Here is a 15583-nt window from a genome sequence, read left to right on the forward strand (position 1 = left end):
ACCCAGCGCTGTAACAGATGCCTGTGCTTTGTTCCTCCTTTCCCCACCTGTACAGCTGAACTGCTGCTGCGTTGTCCCGTCTGCTTGGGAGATGCAGCTTTGGAGCAGGTCCTGTCTGCCTTTGGTAATTAGCACAGGGTGTCCTGATCCCCTTTGGCTGTACCCTGAAAACATAAGTATCGTGCCAGGCAACTGTAGTTAAAAAGTATATTTCAATGCCTTCCCATTGCCAGAAAATAAATGAAAGATACTTGTTACGTTTCTCTTTCCCAGGTGTAGCATCCCATGGTTCTTGGAACCTTCAAGAAAAATACACGTACCACAATCAGTGGTGGCCAAACCTCCCTGGAGAGGAGATGGGGGGGCTTCTCTTGAGAAGTGTGCCTGCTGCGTCGCTTTCTAGTGTGGGGCCTGGGGGAACAACTAGCAAAACAGACGTCCAGCAGTGTAAACAGCAGTTCCTCTCTTTCTCAAAGTAGATGCGATGCTGGTCTCTGCCTGCTCTGTGCTTTTCACACTTTGTCAGTCTTCGAACGTATGAATTTGTATGTACCTCGTGTCCAGTGGGAAAGGATGGGAACGAGCAGAAAGATGCAGGCCAGATGCAGCCACGTTGGTGTCTTGGTTGCTGGCTTTTTTTTTGCCATGTGAACAGTAATCCAGCAGAAATGTCCCTGATTATGGAAGTATGTAGGGAATGTCTTGTGGGCGTCCTGCAGTTTCTTTTTCCATGAATTACTGTGATTCAAGTGCTAAACATTATGCAGCGATATATCCTCTGAAGTTAGCCTAAGGCTTGCCTAAGAAGTTTCATGTTTTCCTTTGATGTCTGCTCAGGACCCTTACTGAACGCGAATGTGAAATCCTTCGACACAAAAGGCTGCAGTTCCTCCAGCCCCGAGAATTTAGAAAAGAAAGAGAACTTGTGCGTGCCTGACTTTCTTGACTGGGGCTGGATTGTTAGCGAGGGATCACTTACAAGCTCTTTTCTGTCTTTTGAGACGGGAGTTGCAAGGCTTCTAAGCAAACCTCGCTCCTAGCCATTGGGATTCCTGCACCTTTTGCACCCCTGGCCAGCAGGCTGCTGGAGCCTGAGCTCCTTGGTACAGCAGCCTCCTGATGATCCTTATCGGATGCTGAAAGCAGCAAGCTTCGCTCCATCTTCCAGCTGGAGGATCTTAGAAGGATTTGAAACTTTGGTGCCAGCTTTCAGATAAGTTGGGGATGAATTCTGCTACCTGAGAGCATTACTGCACACCGTATGTAGATGGCATGTGGCAGGCGCTGTGGTAAGCAGCAGTTATTGGGCTTTTCTTTTTTCTTTCCCCCTCTTGAGTATATGAGGAAGTCAGTGCATGTTCCTACTACCTTGCTTCTCAAGAACCATTCAGCAGCGCTGCCAAGGCCACGTTTTACGTCAGTTCACCTTGAAGACATGAAGTTACTTGCTGGGGAGGGAAGGGGGGCATGCACACAAGCCAAAGGACTAACCTAAAATTGGGATGTGGCTGTTTCGAAACTCCTTTAATGGAAAAAGAGGTATTTGGTAAGTGGCCAAGACGAGTCGAGTGAAAATCCTACGTTTCTGTCATAGGGGAAAAACCGAACTGGGGGGTAAGGTGAGTATTCCTTTCTCAGGGGTGAAGGTCTTACTGTTTTTCATGTTGTTGGGTTTCTTCTTGCTTTGAAAGTAGGTCTTGTTTCTTCCCAAATGTGAATTTAAGCTCCCAGCTTCACACTAATGAACCCCTAAGTCCAGGAGGAGCTATCACGTCTGACCTCTTCTAGAGCATGGGCCAGTGAATTTCGTCAGGATTGCAGCATGTCTTGCAGAAAAAGCATTTAGTCTTGATTTGAAAGCTTCAGGAAGGAGAATTCACTGCTCCCCTTGGTCACTTTTTCCAGTGGTTAGTCATCCTTACTACCAGAAATTGGAGACACCAGATTTAGATTTGTCTGGCTTGTGCTTCCAGTTGGTGGCCTCTTTTTTTTTTTTTTTTTTTTTTTTTTTTTTTTTTTTTTGCTAATAGATCTGTGGTCCCAACTATTTCATGCTGGAGAAGTTAATGGTATACAGTAACCAAGGTCACTCTTGATCACTTTTCTGATAAGCTAAACGGATTCAGTTTTGTCTGTCACGGTAAGATGTTATTTTTTTTCCAGTTCTGGATCATTCTTGTGGTTCTTTTCGACATTTCTAGCATTTCGACATCCTTTTAGGAATGGAAACAGGGCTGGTCTCATTGTTCCAGCCTCAGCAGTATACAGCAGTAATATCTTCACAGCGTATGCATTTCATAATTGCATTAGTCTTACTGGCTCAGCACCGCACACTAAGCTTCTGCTCATTTATTTTGCTATTAGCTCCTCAGGCACTGGCTTTATCAATTTAACGCACATCTCTAGCAGCTGTCCAGTGGCTTTTGCATCCTGTTTTTCAGCTCTTGTTCCATAATGAATCATCTTTTAGATGTTATTTGGAGCTTTGTTCTTAGTTGCAAGTATCGCTAGGGTTCAAGTTGTTTTGTTGGTTTTGTTTTTTTTCTTTTTAGCTTCCCAATTTTGCTGCTGTGATGAACTATTAGTAAGGTACCTCGTAGTTCTTGATTTCCATGAAGCTTAAAATTAAACTCTAGTTCTCAGCAGAACAATGTGTCATCAGAGTTGTTAAACGCGAGCTGTCTCCTTCAGTGACTTGACCAGGAGACTGGCACCGGCAGGGCAGAGATGAGCCCTGGCACCCAAGTTCCTCCCCAGGAGGCCGTCACGGGCAGGCTGGGGGCTGCTGGCCTGAGCTGGAGCAGGGCAGTGGGGCTCAGCAGCGCTGGGAAGCCTTTATTTGAAAGACAAAAGAATAAACCAAAGTGCCCTTTGCTGGAAAAAGTTGGAATATGAAATCTGAGCTGCGTAATGAGTATGCGTAGTACCTGTTCCGTAGTGCAGCTACCTAAATGAGATCTTTCTGCCCTGCGTAATTGCCTCCTCTGGGGCTTACCCTGCGAGGTACCGTGCTCGCTCAGTTCCTGCTGGCCTTCGTGGGATCTGAGGGCAGCCAGGATCAGGCCCCTTATTTAGTCAGGATGTGGTTGTTTAGCAGAAAGAGCCCAAGGAAATTTGTACCTCCTTGAACAATTGTGTTTATGCAGCAATTAATTGCTATGTGATTTCTAAAATATTTCATTCTGTTCCAAGAAAAAAAAAGGGAAAAAGGTACTAATTCAAAACGCTTTAGAATTCCCTGTCAGGGAGGATAAAAACGGATTTTCGAATCCATCACTTTATGGAAATAACTCTCCCTCTTCCTCTCCCTTAAAATTGATGACCTGAGCGTAAATAAAACATTGTTCCCATTTGTTACCCAGGGAGCTGCCAGGGCCGAAGGACAGTGAATCATCAGGGCTTTTGCTGCATCTGCTGCAAATCCTGAACGACTGGAGCATGGAGTCGATCAGGTCTGAGCCCTCCTGGCTTCCTTGGGTGTTTCGGTTGTGGGCCCTCGCAGTTGGAAGAGGAGGAAGTTTTAGCAGGCCCGCGCAGGTCACAGCTGAGGTGTCCAGGAAGGACCGGCGGGTCTGAGCTGGGACCGAACCGCACGTGAGTGGGGGGGCAGACTGGTGGAAAGGTAACTCGCGGTGAGCCTTCCCAGCAGTAAGGTGTGCGTCTGGTGCTTATCTGCACGGCAGCAGATCTGTCCTGGGGGAGCGAGGAGCTGCTGCCCTGCGTGTCCTCCTGTGGACGTGGCTTTCGCTGAAAAGCCCGCGCTCGTCGTCAGCGCTGGGGCCAGCGGAGCTTAGCGGCCGCATTAACGGAGTGCAGGGATCCGCTGATACGGGGCAGTCGCTGTTACGCTCCTAATTAAGTAACTGTTGCATTAGCAGTTTCCGTCTTCCATCCCGGTTCTGTCGTGTGTTTAGCTCTAACACCCACCTAGTAGCAATAATTAATGTGGGGAAAAAACGGGCGTTGCTTCCTCCCTGCCGCTCCTTCTCCAAACGACTTGATCGTTGGATGATGGAGCCAGCGTCAACCGGCAGCAGAACGGCAGCACTTAGAGATGGGTGGGGGAGGCACAGCTCCTGCTAAAGCAATTGTAGATGTGCCAGAATAAAACCATTTTTCATCCCTCTGTATCCAGAAAGAGAAAGCTGGGGTTCGTTTTCATCTTCGGTAGTTTTTTCCCCGGTGAATAATAAAGTTCTGCTCTCCGCACTGCACTTCCTACGTACCAAAACGTGAAGGGTTGTGTTCGATGGCTGTCGCTGGTGACTTAAAGTGCCAGAGATTTCCCTTTGCAGAGGGGAGCTCAAGGGCAGAGAAGGAGCAGTTGCTCCCCGCTCTCATGGGGCTGTGTGCGCTTCTTTTCCCACATCTATAACCCCTGCTCGGGTTGCAGAGGAGGGGGACATCTCTCTCCTGAAGCTGCTCTGGTTCTGTGTGCTCCCCTAAATATAAAAGCAAATACTGTGGGAAAGGAAGCAGAAACTATTTCCATCGCTTTTCATTCTGAAGTCAAGTTTTGAAGTGCAGCAGCAGCAACCAGAGGCCGTCAAAAATTGCATGAGAACACACAAAACGTTAAGTTTTATAGAAGTAATAAATTCAGTGTACTTTTTATTTGCCTTCTGTTGTTTGTGCCTTTAGCATTCACATTTTGAAATTGCACTTTGAAGTCTGTGGGCTGGAAACACATTTAAAAATAAATAAAAGCAGAATCCAAGAGCCCAGGGCTTGTTACAGGAGGCACAGAGAGGGCCCACGATACCTCTGGGTCGTAGCAGCTTGTGTCTGAGCTGAGTCAGGGGCTGCAGGGGAGCCTGCCAGGCGTGTTGGAGGCAGGAGGGGACAGAGGAGTTTGCAGATACTTTCTGAATCTTGAAATTCCTTAAAAAACTTTGTTCAGGCTTTAGCTGAGCAGACTGACGGCTTAAATAGGTGTCGTACTTGAGGAAAAAACTAAAGTCTGGCCATTTGTCTTTCCCTAAATCCTGTTTTTTGTTACTGCAAAGCCTCAGAAGGGGGATCTCTCCTTTCCTCTGCAACTGCAACGTGAAATTTCCCTTTGAAAGAAACCTCTTCCTCTCCCCCCGGTAATAATGGACAGTCGGACTGTCACATGAATTAATAACTGGGAATGTGCTCCCGAATCCTGACCCAATTAAATCACTTTGCACAGCCTATCTGCCTGGGAGCAACGCAGCCCCGCCGGAGTGCTGCTGTCACCTTCGTGGCACGCTGATGTGTGTTGGAGAGCTCTTCCGAAAGGCAGCACGGTGACATTTCGTGGCAGCGGGCACCTGCACGGTGCTGGGGGGGTTTCCATCTTCCTGCGCAGCGCTGGGGCTGTGGCCGTAGCGCTGCAGGGCGCGCTCCAAACGTTCTCCTGCAGTTCTTGGCGCTGCTGGGAGTCTTGTGAGCAGTGCTGGCTTTTCTTAGCTCCATCTCCTAGAAACACGGAAAGATGAGAGAATCACACCAAAAAAAAAAAAAGGTTTGCTGCTTAAATTTGCCTGAATGTGAAGCTGTGCAGAGCATTCTGAGGATGAGGAGGCTAGCGTAGCACGGGTTCAAAGCACAGTGAAGGACCTGGAGGAGGTCTGACCGAGGCTTCAGCCGGTGGTGATGGCTTGGTCCCCTCTTCTTCTGGTTGTCTTCTTCGTGCAGCGTTACTTCTGGCCGCTGGAGGAAGCAGGTGGTGTGTGTGCACTGCTCAGGACCACGTCTGTGCTGGATGCGATCGGCTCGCCAGCACGGAGCGGTTCCTGCGCTGCCAGCAGGTCGAGGCTCACTGCACAGTGCAGGAATTTCAGAAAGCTGTCACAAAAGCAGGGCGTAACAAGCATGAGGTTCTTCAGTCCCTGGTAAGCGGCTCCAGCACGCCGCCCTTTTTCCTGGCGGTGTCATCGCGCAGCCTTTCCCTAGCGGCAGCAGACTGATTGATTTCGGAGGCGGAGGCAGTGCCGCCGGCGTGTCCCGCTGCTGGTCGTGCGGGCGCTCGCTCACCCAAACCTCGAGCACCGTCTGTCTGCAGCCTCTCCCCGCCGCTCCTGCTTGGACCGAAGGCTCCTGCAAAAACACGGCCGTGCTGCGGAGCAAAGCCCCTGCCACGTGCGCTGGGTGTGGAGGGAGCGGGGGCTTCGGCGAGCACCTGCTGCTGCCAGGAGGAGGGGAGCGGTTCTAAGGACCTCTCCCGTCAGCATGAAAGAGATTGCAGTGACATCTTCCCTCTGCCCAGGCTGTGCAGCAGCTTCCTTCTCCCAGACTGCGTAACCCAAGACACACAGAGCACGAAGCTGCTAGGACGTAGCTGCTCCTAGGATACAACACGGTGACCTCGCAGTTCCTCACTCTTGTATCACACAGCAGCGCAGACTGACGGTGAATGAGGCCGTGCTGAAATAATTGAATTACTTCAGAGATGAGTTGGGTCTGCTAATTCCATATCGACGCTGGGCTTTAAATAGCATTAAGGACCCATGGTAGAGCTCAATTAAAGCTCCGAAACGCAGCTAGAGCAGGGGAAGGGCACGTCTGTGCACGGGGTGGAACAATGGAAGCGGTTCCCTTGACGCGGGTTGTAGCCGGCATAATCAGAGCAAGACAGTCCGACTTAAATCTGATCATTGACTGCCCCTTCCCTGCGGACAGCAGGAATTACTGACCCCTGAGGAGGTCTCTGGAGCCTGTGTGGGTACAGGGACCAACAAATTGAGCTTGAGCTCCCCTGGGAACTGCTATAGGGTGTGCTGCTGCTCGGTGTGTGGTTGCTATAAACACGCTGCAAGATGTTTTTTTTGGTCAGAATCATTTCTGCCATCAGTAATAGGGCTTGAAAGGTACCATTCAGGCCCAGCCTTCAGCTGGGATAGCGGCTGACAGGAATTGGGATTAAGTGCCGGAGAGAGTGGGAGGCGTGCGAGGAAGGTCGTCTATCGGTGGTTCGGGGCACGGCATCGCCTCGTGCCCGCTCTGCGGCCGAGCGCTGCAGCAGCCGGTGCCTGCGCCGTGTTCTGCAGCACCCAACCTGGTTTAAGACACAGCTGTGTTGTTTTTTTTTTTAAATCCTGACGACGTAAACAGGAATTGCCAGGTTTAAAGACCGCAGTTTCCTTGGTGTTGGAGCTTTGCCGAGTTTTCCACCCTTATTTCCTTGTGCTCACAGAGCCTGTGGTTTGGAGCACGTCTTCAGAGCCGACTGGCGTGCGTTCCAGTTCAGCTGCCGTTGTGCTTTGGGTGTACCTAAAGGTCTCCTCCCCATGTTCAAACTGTGTTCTACGAGAACAGAAATCTCGTGCCGAGAAGTTCAAGGTCTAAATCAGCAGGACCAAGTCGCACACCGAGGTGGGAAGGAAGCGGTAACAGAGCTCCGGAGGGATCCTTGCGTGAATTTGTCTCCCAGACTTCAGCGACTCTGAAGCCCAGGAGCTGGTGATACTGCTCAGGGGTTGCCGTGCCCCGATGGGGACATCCCGAGCACAGGGATGGCCCTTAGCTGAGGGGCTCAGGTGGCTGTGCCTCTCCCGACGCCGTTGCCATCGCCCGGGACGTGCCGGCTGCCGCTGAGCTCGGGCAGAGCCTCCGGGCTCTCGGTCCCCGTTCGTGTTCTCGCAGTGAGAATTATTTGTAGCTCTCACCAGTGCAGCTCGGAGGGGCACGCTCTGTTCCTTTTTCCCTCTCTGGGACCAGTTGCTGTTTCATTTTTGTTCTATTGCCCTGGGAAGAGGCTGCCAGCTGGGTGTAGGTAAGCAGCAGCGTTCTGCAGAGAAGCATCAGTACGGAGCCATTTCGTCCTGGCAGCGGCTTCCTGCTTTTCCAGATGATTCCAGCCAGCTCTTTTTGTGTTCAGCCTATTGTCGAATGCCATCACAAAGACTTGGGATATTAATCCTGTCATCTGCTCGCTGGGTGGAACTGCTGAGTGGGCTGCACGCTGAATGGGGAGCTGCAGGTACTGGGGGAATGGGGACGGTGTGTGGGCGCGTCGGGAGTGCGCTCAGGATCCACCTCCCTCCCCGGCTGAAGGCTCAAACCCCCCTCTGCGTCTCCAGCAGCCACCAGAAGCAGAAACACAAGGCTCAGAGGTGTGCTGGTGCTGGGAGGGCTGCTCCCCTCCCCGAAGAGGCTGGGAAGGAGCCGTGCAGCCTGCCCAGGAAGCACGGCCAGGGCAAACAGAGCGGTGCGTTCAGCACTGGGCGCTGAGGTCAGCCCAGAACACGTGTGCCGAGCCGAAATGACCCTTCCCAAGGTCACGGGTGTTGGATTTCTGTGGGTTCAGCTCGAATCCTGCAGGATGAGCCCATCTCCAGCGAGCAGACTGCGTCAGCCACAAAGGAGCCAGCGCCTTGCAGGAGGGCTCCTCCTCATGCTCCCTGCCACGGCAGGCCTGGCGTACCCCTGCCCTGCAGCCTGTGTCCTGCTGGAGCTGCCGGGCTGCCCCCTGCTTCTCTGCCAGCAGGTCCAGGTTAAGGAGTGCCTATTGTGAGCAATTTGTGATTATTGAGCAGCTCGTGTGGTCCCTTTGTCCTTTAGGCTGGATCCGCGATAACAAAATCATGCAACAAAACACGCTATTTCCCTCCATGCACACACAAAAAAAGTACTTGTTTTTAAAAACCGTGCTTTCGCAAATCTTGTGTGCAGTCAGCACAGTTGAGGGGGGCTGTGAGTGTCCATAACGTGGGTGGTAGGAACTTGTTCATCCACAGCAGCTACCAAAGGCGTCTTAACATGGAGCTTCTGCCGTAAGGAGACATGGCAGGGGAGGCTCCGCAGCCAAATGGCTGGCTCTGGGCTCGTGGTTCCCACCTGGGTGCTCAGACCAGCACTCCTCCAGCCCTGCAGCCCCTAGCGGAGGAGCAGAAAAGGGGTTTGGACGCGAGCACCCGGGAGGAGTCAGCTGCTGTGTGTGGCACATCTCAAGAGCTTGCATTGTTTTTAGAGGGCTCAGGGAGGATGGGGAGGGAGTCTTGTTGCTGGCACGGACAGATGTGTTTCCAGCCAGACATTCAGCACTAGCAGCGCAGAGAGAAATATGTGCTTGGGCTTTCAGTGGGAAACAACAAAAAAAATCCTTTCCGTTTCTTTCAGCTGGAAAGTGGTGCCAGGAGCTGTTTGCTTTAGAGTCTGAAGTCGGTATTTGAATGCACGTGTGCACCTTTGTGCATCAAAAAAACCAACCTGCCCAGAGAAAGCACACAGCACAGAACGCAGGTCTGCTGGCTGTCGCTGCTCAGGGGACACAGGGGTGCTGTGGAAATCTTTCTGTGTGCATCTTTGAAACGAAAACAAAAAACAACATAAAAGAACATCTGCTTGTGTGAAAACGGATCCGTTTCTCCTGGTTTCAAAGTGCCCATTGCAGCATGTGCCATTTTTTCTGGAATCACGGCAGAGAAGGGACATCTCCAGAAAATGCTGAGGTTAAAACATCGAGGTACAACCTGCCTGTGCTATGGTTACAAAGATACCGTCAGCTTGGTCCTGCGGACAGCAAATGCGTTAGTGAAGTTGAGAGATACTGCCAGACCTTCCTCACTTCTTTTTTTGTGATTTGCCAAATCCTCAGCTGGCTGCAGGGTGGGTATTGAAGACAGGCAGCAGCACAGAAAGCTGGGCGGTGGCCTGGTGAGAAGTCCTGCTGGGGCGGGAGATAATTAATGTGATTTTTTTTTGTGTGGTGACCGCCCTTAGGTGCCCAAAAGCCCTGGCTCGAGCTGGAAGGAAGGGCAGCTGTGAGAGGATGCTGCTGTCCCCTGGGAGCGTCCGGGGAGCCCCAGACACAAAGCTGCTGGGTTTGGTTTTGTTGTTTATTGAAGACAGGCCTTTGTGCAGCAGTAATGGAAAATCCTATTTCTGTACCAATAAAAGCTTTGCTCCCATGGTTGTTGTTACTGGCAGACACAGTCTCTGTGGTGTTTATGGAAAAGTGTTTACTGGGGTGGCCTGGATGGCGAGCAGGCTTCATCTGCTTTCGTTCTGCTCTGATGGCACGTGTGCTCCTGGGGGACCCCCGGTGCCTCCCCCCGTACCCCCCCCCATCCCCTCCTGCAGCGGGCACTGCCGGTGCCCCTGCTGTTGCGCTGTTTGCTCTGTACCAGGGCAGGGCACTGCGTGGCACCGGCCTGGCCTCTTCCTCCTGCCCTGCGGGGGCTCAGCTCTGTGCTGTTTCCCCCCCAGCACGCTGCTCGTAGCTGCCAGGCTGGATGGAGCTAGCGGGCGTGCGGCTGTGCCAGCCCCAGCGACAGCAGCACAGCATCTGGGCGCTGCAGGAGGGTTAAAGGGAGCTTCTTTAATACATGCAATTACACGGACGTGCTCGAGACGTGTGTCCTACTGAATTCCTTCCCCAGTGAAGAGGTAGGTGTTCCTCGGGGCGCTGCTGTGGTCGGGGTGGAAGAGCTCCGAGGGCCTCAGGCAGCCTCCGCGTCCTGCCTGCGTCTCCTGGCCGCTGGTCCTGGGCTTGGGATGCAGCTGAAGAGCAGCAGTTCCTCCGGGATGGAGAGCATTCTCCTGCCTTCAGAGCTGCAGAGCCACTGGGGCCGTCCAGCCCTCACACACGGCTCTTTCCCCACTGGAGGGGACCTGATCTCGCAGCTGGGTTCAGCGTGCACCCACAGCCTTCCTAAGGGGAACTCGCGTGCCATCAAGCACCACAGCAGTGTTTCAAACTGAAAACGTGAGCGCGCTGTTGTTTAGAAGAGGGTGAAATTGATATTTGGCAGCGAGGCCGCACTGGGTAAGGATGAGGCAGGAGTGTGAAATTCGTAAATGGAACTGAAAGAGGGAACGTAGGCATCGCTGGAATGTAAGAGGGAAAAAGGCTTGACTTTTTAACTTGAAAAGCCCGTTGGGCTTGCACAGCGCTGTAAATGCTGCAGCCGTTCCCTTTCCACGCGCAGGACAAGACCTCTGCTAGCCGGCTCTCGTTTGGCTCTCGGGGTTCCCATCCCGAAGCCCGTACTGACGTGGGTTTCAGGCCCTGACTGTCTGAGGCCATTAATGCAGCTCTTGAGAGTAGTTCCTGCTTTAGCCTTACTCCTGTCAACCAACCAGCTGAATTTTGTTTTCTTGCCTTTCAGTCCTTCCAAGGAAGCCAAGGACGAGCGTACCTCTTCAATTCAGTGTGAGTACCGCTCCATGGTGTCACCTCTGCGTCTCTTGGGGTAGATTTAAGAAAACCCTCATGAAGACATACAGAAAACCTTTTTTTTAGGAAATCTCTAAGACCTGGGAGCTTGCTGGGAATGGTTGGAGAAGGAGGCAAGAAATAGCACTGATTCATGTTTGATTTTACGTTCAAGTTTCAGATAAGCAGCTAGGAAGAGATTTTTTTTTCATCATCAGATTGAGGAATTAGAGCTAACATGACTCATTGTCTTCTCAGAGAACGTAGTTGAGCTGAAGAGTCCAGGTTTTATAAATGCAGAGACTATGTGATATCTAAATGTGAATTTTAGAGCTAGCATAAAAACTAACTATAATTTTCCCAGTAACTGAAAATAGTTTGCGTAAGATCACTGCTGGGACGTCTTTCAGAAGAAGTGCTGATTTCAGTTCCATTTCCCAAAGTTCCATTTGGGAAAGTAAAAGTACAATTTTAGCAATTTGAAAATGAAAATCTTTCTCAAATGCATCATTAGTGCAATTTACTACTGTGTTATTAATCTTCCTTTCAAAACTTTGTAGATTTTTCAGTTGAACAAAAACTCCATTTCTCCATTTTACCTTTTCATTCTGTTCTGGAGCTGCAAGAGGTCTTTGTTTCGGGAACAGCTGCGGGACTCGGTATTCTCAATTTCCTGCTTATGTTCTCAAATACTGCAATAACATTGCCGTCAGCTCCTTTGTAGTGACGTGCAGTGGCAAGAGGCACTAATAGAGAGCTTCTCTCCTTTCTTCCAGAGTTAACGTGGGCTGTGGCCCCGCAGAGGAGCGGGTGTTATTAACAGGATTACATGCGGTTGCAGACATTTACTGTGAAAACTGCAAAACCACACTGGGTTGGAAATATGTGAGTATCAGTATGGTTTGGTTTTCCTGGGACTGTCTTCCTTCCAGCCCTTTGTGAAGGTGTGCACGTGGTATAACGTGGTCCTGGGGAGCGAACGTTGACTTGGGAACCAGAAATGTGGATTCTGGTCTGTAGCCACATCTTCTCTTCCTTTCCACATTTCCATTTTCACTCCTGTCCTTTGTTTGTTTTCTCCATTTAGAGCATGAGCTCTCTGCGGCTAATGTGTTGCCTTACTAAGAGTTTGTACTGTGGGTTTGGTTTTGGTAGGTGTCCCTTGGTGACACTAACGTAAAATTCAGTCGGTTTCGTGGTTTGTGTTGTCTTTTTTCCCAGACCCTCTCAGAATAATAGAGTGATCGATGCAGCGTTGGTCCTGTGTCCTTCCCACTGGAAATGCTATTGAACACAAGTTGATCTGTTTGCTGTCTCTTGCTCTCTATAAATTCAATTACCTTCAAATAAAGCCTTGTGCTACGTTCTCATTTCTGCTTCAGGAGGCACGCAGCGTACTTGTTTGTCAAAACATTTTGAGCAGTATCTAAACAAAACATTTATTGTGTCTGTGGTCTCTGGACAGAAATACTCTTTAAAGCCAGTTAAAAGGCTATAAAAAGTAAAGCATCAAAAATTGATGCAGTAGGAATCCATGCAGAAACACAGCATGGATCCCACAAATGGAGAAGGACACTAAGTACATAAATGGAGTTTATTGTGGAACAAAACACAGAATTTCATAAACGGAGCAGTAAGCTCAGGCCTCTCCAGCAACAGAATCACATCCTCGCAGATGTGTTCCAGGCACGCAAACAGCACCCCTGAGCAGAGCTGAACTGCCTTGGAGGACGCAACCAAAATAAATAATTTGGGTCTCTGCTGGGTAGAGATCCCCTTGCTTTCCATACTTGTTTTGTTCTGCACTGTTGAAGCACCGCGTGGTGCTGTGACTGCCAGCACCCATCTGTGCAGAATGGGTCCTTCCCAGGTGCCCCTTGGCTCCTTTCCTACATGAAGCTTGCCATAACTGGGCTCCTTCCCTATGGTGGTGCTTTTACAGCAGGTTTCATCAGGGGACCTCAGCGTTCCTAACAACACTACTAAATCCTCAGACCACCCTAGAGAGAGGCAGATTTTATCACCGATGATTCCTAAAGCGTAGTTCAAGGAGCGGTTGCTGTTAGCCTGCAGAAAGCTGCACGTTTACGTGGTGCCAGTTCCTTTTTTCATACTCTGAAGATGGGCAGAGTGCTGGTTTAATCCCTCCCAGGCTAGGATTGTACCAGCATTCCGGGATCTGTAACCGTGACTTTACCTTCCGTATTGATCTCTTTCTTTCTCCTTTTTTAGGAACACGCTTTTGAAAGCAGCCAGAAGTATAAAGAAGGCAAATACATCATTGAACTAGCTCACATGATCAAGGATAACGGCTGGGATTGAGTGGGAAGAGCCCAGCCCTACCAGCGTGTAAGAGAATGCCATCCAACCGAACATTATATCCAAGAGTGAGAGAGTGACTGAACGCTTGGTTCCATGCATTTAGAGGCTCTGCAATCTGGGAGCATCTTCACACCCTTCTCCATCTTTATTGGTGACTGGCCTCTAAATTTCTGTCTCTCTGTCTCTTTGCTTTGTATCTGTTTGTGAGTTGACCCTGGCTGCTTCTCTCTCTGTTCTGGCGTTGGCTAAGAGAATGCACCGAATGCCCGACAGCCATTCCATGTTGACGAATGCTTACGTACAAACTGAAGTTGGCTCTGTGGTGGCAAGCTAGCAGCAGGTCTCGGTGCGGGAGGAAGACCTGAGTTTTGGGCAGGAGAAAGTGATAGGGGGTGGGGAGTGGGCCCGCAGGGAAGTCATCGGAAGTGAAGCTGTAACTTCTCCTTTAAGTCCTGGTTAACCAAGGCTTGAAACTATCTACTTGTCTAAATGGACAGAAAAATACCTCACGGCTGCGTTCTCTCCGAATCGTAAAACCGCTGCTCCGCCGAGGGAGCTTTGGTCTAAGCCGGCTGAGCACAAGTCCTGACGAGTTCCCCTCTGCAGGCTAGTTGTGGATCTGTGTTTTGTTTGCTGTTCATGAACTTGTTGTTGGGGGGAGGAAGGCTGGAGAGATTCCCCGCCTCTCCTTTTCCTCTCTGTTGCAGAGGAGGTGGGCCGAACATCCCAACAGAGCACGGCTGTGGGAGCACCCTCACAGCTGGAGAAACCAAATCCTGACTCTTGAGCCCTTCAGAGAGGAGGAGAAAACCACTTAAGGCATAGGGAGGCTGGAACTGCAGCTTAGAAGATACAACAAAAGAAAAAAGGCGCATGCTAGGCAAGAAAGAAGAAATTAGGTAGGGGAGGATGAGGGCAAATGTAGTAACACAGGGTACCCCTTGACTTCTGAGCCTCCGCTGAACCTCCTCGGAGGTCTTTTACCAGTGGTTCACAAACGCAGGTAGGAAAATGCTGCTATGAGTATCTTCTTCTTAAATCCCAGGCCCCAGCCATCGGCTCTGCTCTTGGAGCCTGTCAGAGAAATGATGTGAGAGTGGAGAGAGGAGGGAGCAGAGGACCCTGACAGTTGTAGCAGTATTGCACAGGTGGATATTTCAAGCCATGAGGTATCCCCCCCGAACCTTCCCCCCTTTTCCCACTCCCAGAAGCCTGTTGGAGGTACAGGGGAGATGGGAAAGAAAAAAGAAATTAAATATCTGCCCCATGCCCCTGGAGTTGTCTGTGCTGTGGAGTTTAAATGGGAGGGGTGGATGTGGACATGGTAACTGCAAGGGACGAGCCCTTCCTGTTTTAATTTTTTCCTATTAATTAGTGTGGACCTTCCCGAGGTGGCTGGTGGGGAAGGAGCATCGTGTGCGAGAGGGGAGCTGCGTTAGGCATAAAAGACAATGTGAAGTTTGCTTTGCAACAGTCCAGCCAGTATCTGGTGCATAACTCAAGACTATTTAACTGAATTAGTTTTATCTTTCTGAGTGAATTTCCTTTTTGTTTGTGGAATTCTTTCAAGTAGGTTAATCCACTGGGGGGAAATCTTTCTTAATCCAGAAGGAAAGAGTATTGTGCAGGGGTTTGTAACTCCTTACGAAACCGAAGCTTTGACGTTGTAATCTCCTGTCGCTTGCCCCCACCCCCAAGATCTCTGAGCCGGGGATCAGGGCGGAGGGGCTGGCCACAAAATAATTTGCTGTTAAACGAAGGGGATGTGAGCAGAGATGCTGCTTCGGATCGGGATAGACTTCACACGTTGGATCCTTGTGCTGAAGCCCAAACCCGATGGCCCATCGAAGCAGAGGCTGTTTTTTCTCTTGAACCACTACTCCTGTGGCAGCCCGTTGTTACACCTCGCAGAGGGAAGGGAGCAGAGGCTATCTGTGGCTCCTGCAGTGAGTGGAAGTAGCTTGTTTTGTGGGCCTTTGCCCTTTCTGTTGCAGCTGTGTAGCTTCAGCTTTCATTTCAGGTTGTCTGCTTCCATCATCCACATTCCTGTAAGTGACAAAAATCTTGTAAAAATCAAAAAACTGTGCAGTGCCCGCTAACTTGTTGACACTGGCACTGGCCTGGTCCCATTTTCCTGTC

At 50.5% G+C, this 15583-nt stretch overlaps 1 protein-coding gene and 1 long non-coding RNA gene across 3 annotated transcripts in view; both read left to right on the forward strand.

Annotated features, from left to right (window-relative positions):
* Positions 1 to 15281, forward strand: part of YPEL2 (yippee like 2) — a 29979-nt gene extending 14698 nt beyond the window's left edge. The window contains exons 3-5 of the mRNA XM_035560922.2: positions 11076 to 11119; positions 11899 to 12007; positions 13355 to 15281. Coding sequence (XP_035416815.1) covers positions 11076 to 11119; positions 11899 to 12007; positions 13355 to 13444 — 243 coding nt within the window. The 3' untranslated portion in view covers positions 13445 to 15281. The remainder of the gene's footprint in view (positions 1 to 11075; positions 11120 to 11898; positions 12008 to 13354) is intronic.
* LOC118255036 (uncharacterized) lies at positions 705 to 9883 on the forward strand. 2 transcript variants are annotated; one of them, XR_004780858.2, is made up of 4 exons: positions 705 to 1289; positions 3363 to 3594; positions 9085 to 9573; positions 9688 to 9883. It is a non-coding gene; the product is annotated as an uncharacterized LOC118255036 (long non-coding RNA). The 2 variants fall into 2 exon arrangements; XR_007709045.1 differs by lacking the exons at positions 705 to 1289; positions 9688 to 9883 and adding an exon at positions 2039 to 2140 and having other exon boundaries at positions 9085 to 9677.
* Positions 15282 to 15583: the final 302 nt, after the last annotated feature.

The sequence above is a fragment of the Cygnus atratus genome, chromosome 20, assembly GCF_013377495.2.
Source record: "Cygnus atratus isolate AKBS03 ecotype Queensland, Australia chromosome 20, CAtr_DNAZoo_HiC_assembly, whole genome shotgun sequence".
NCBI classification, from domain to species: Eukaryota; Metazoa; Chordata; class Aves; order Anseriformes; family Anatidae; genus Cygnus; species Cygnus atratus.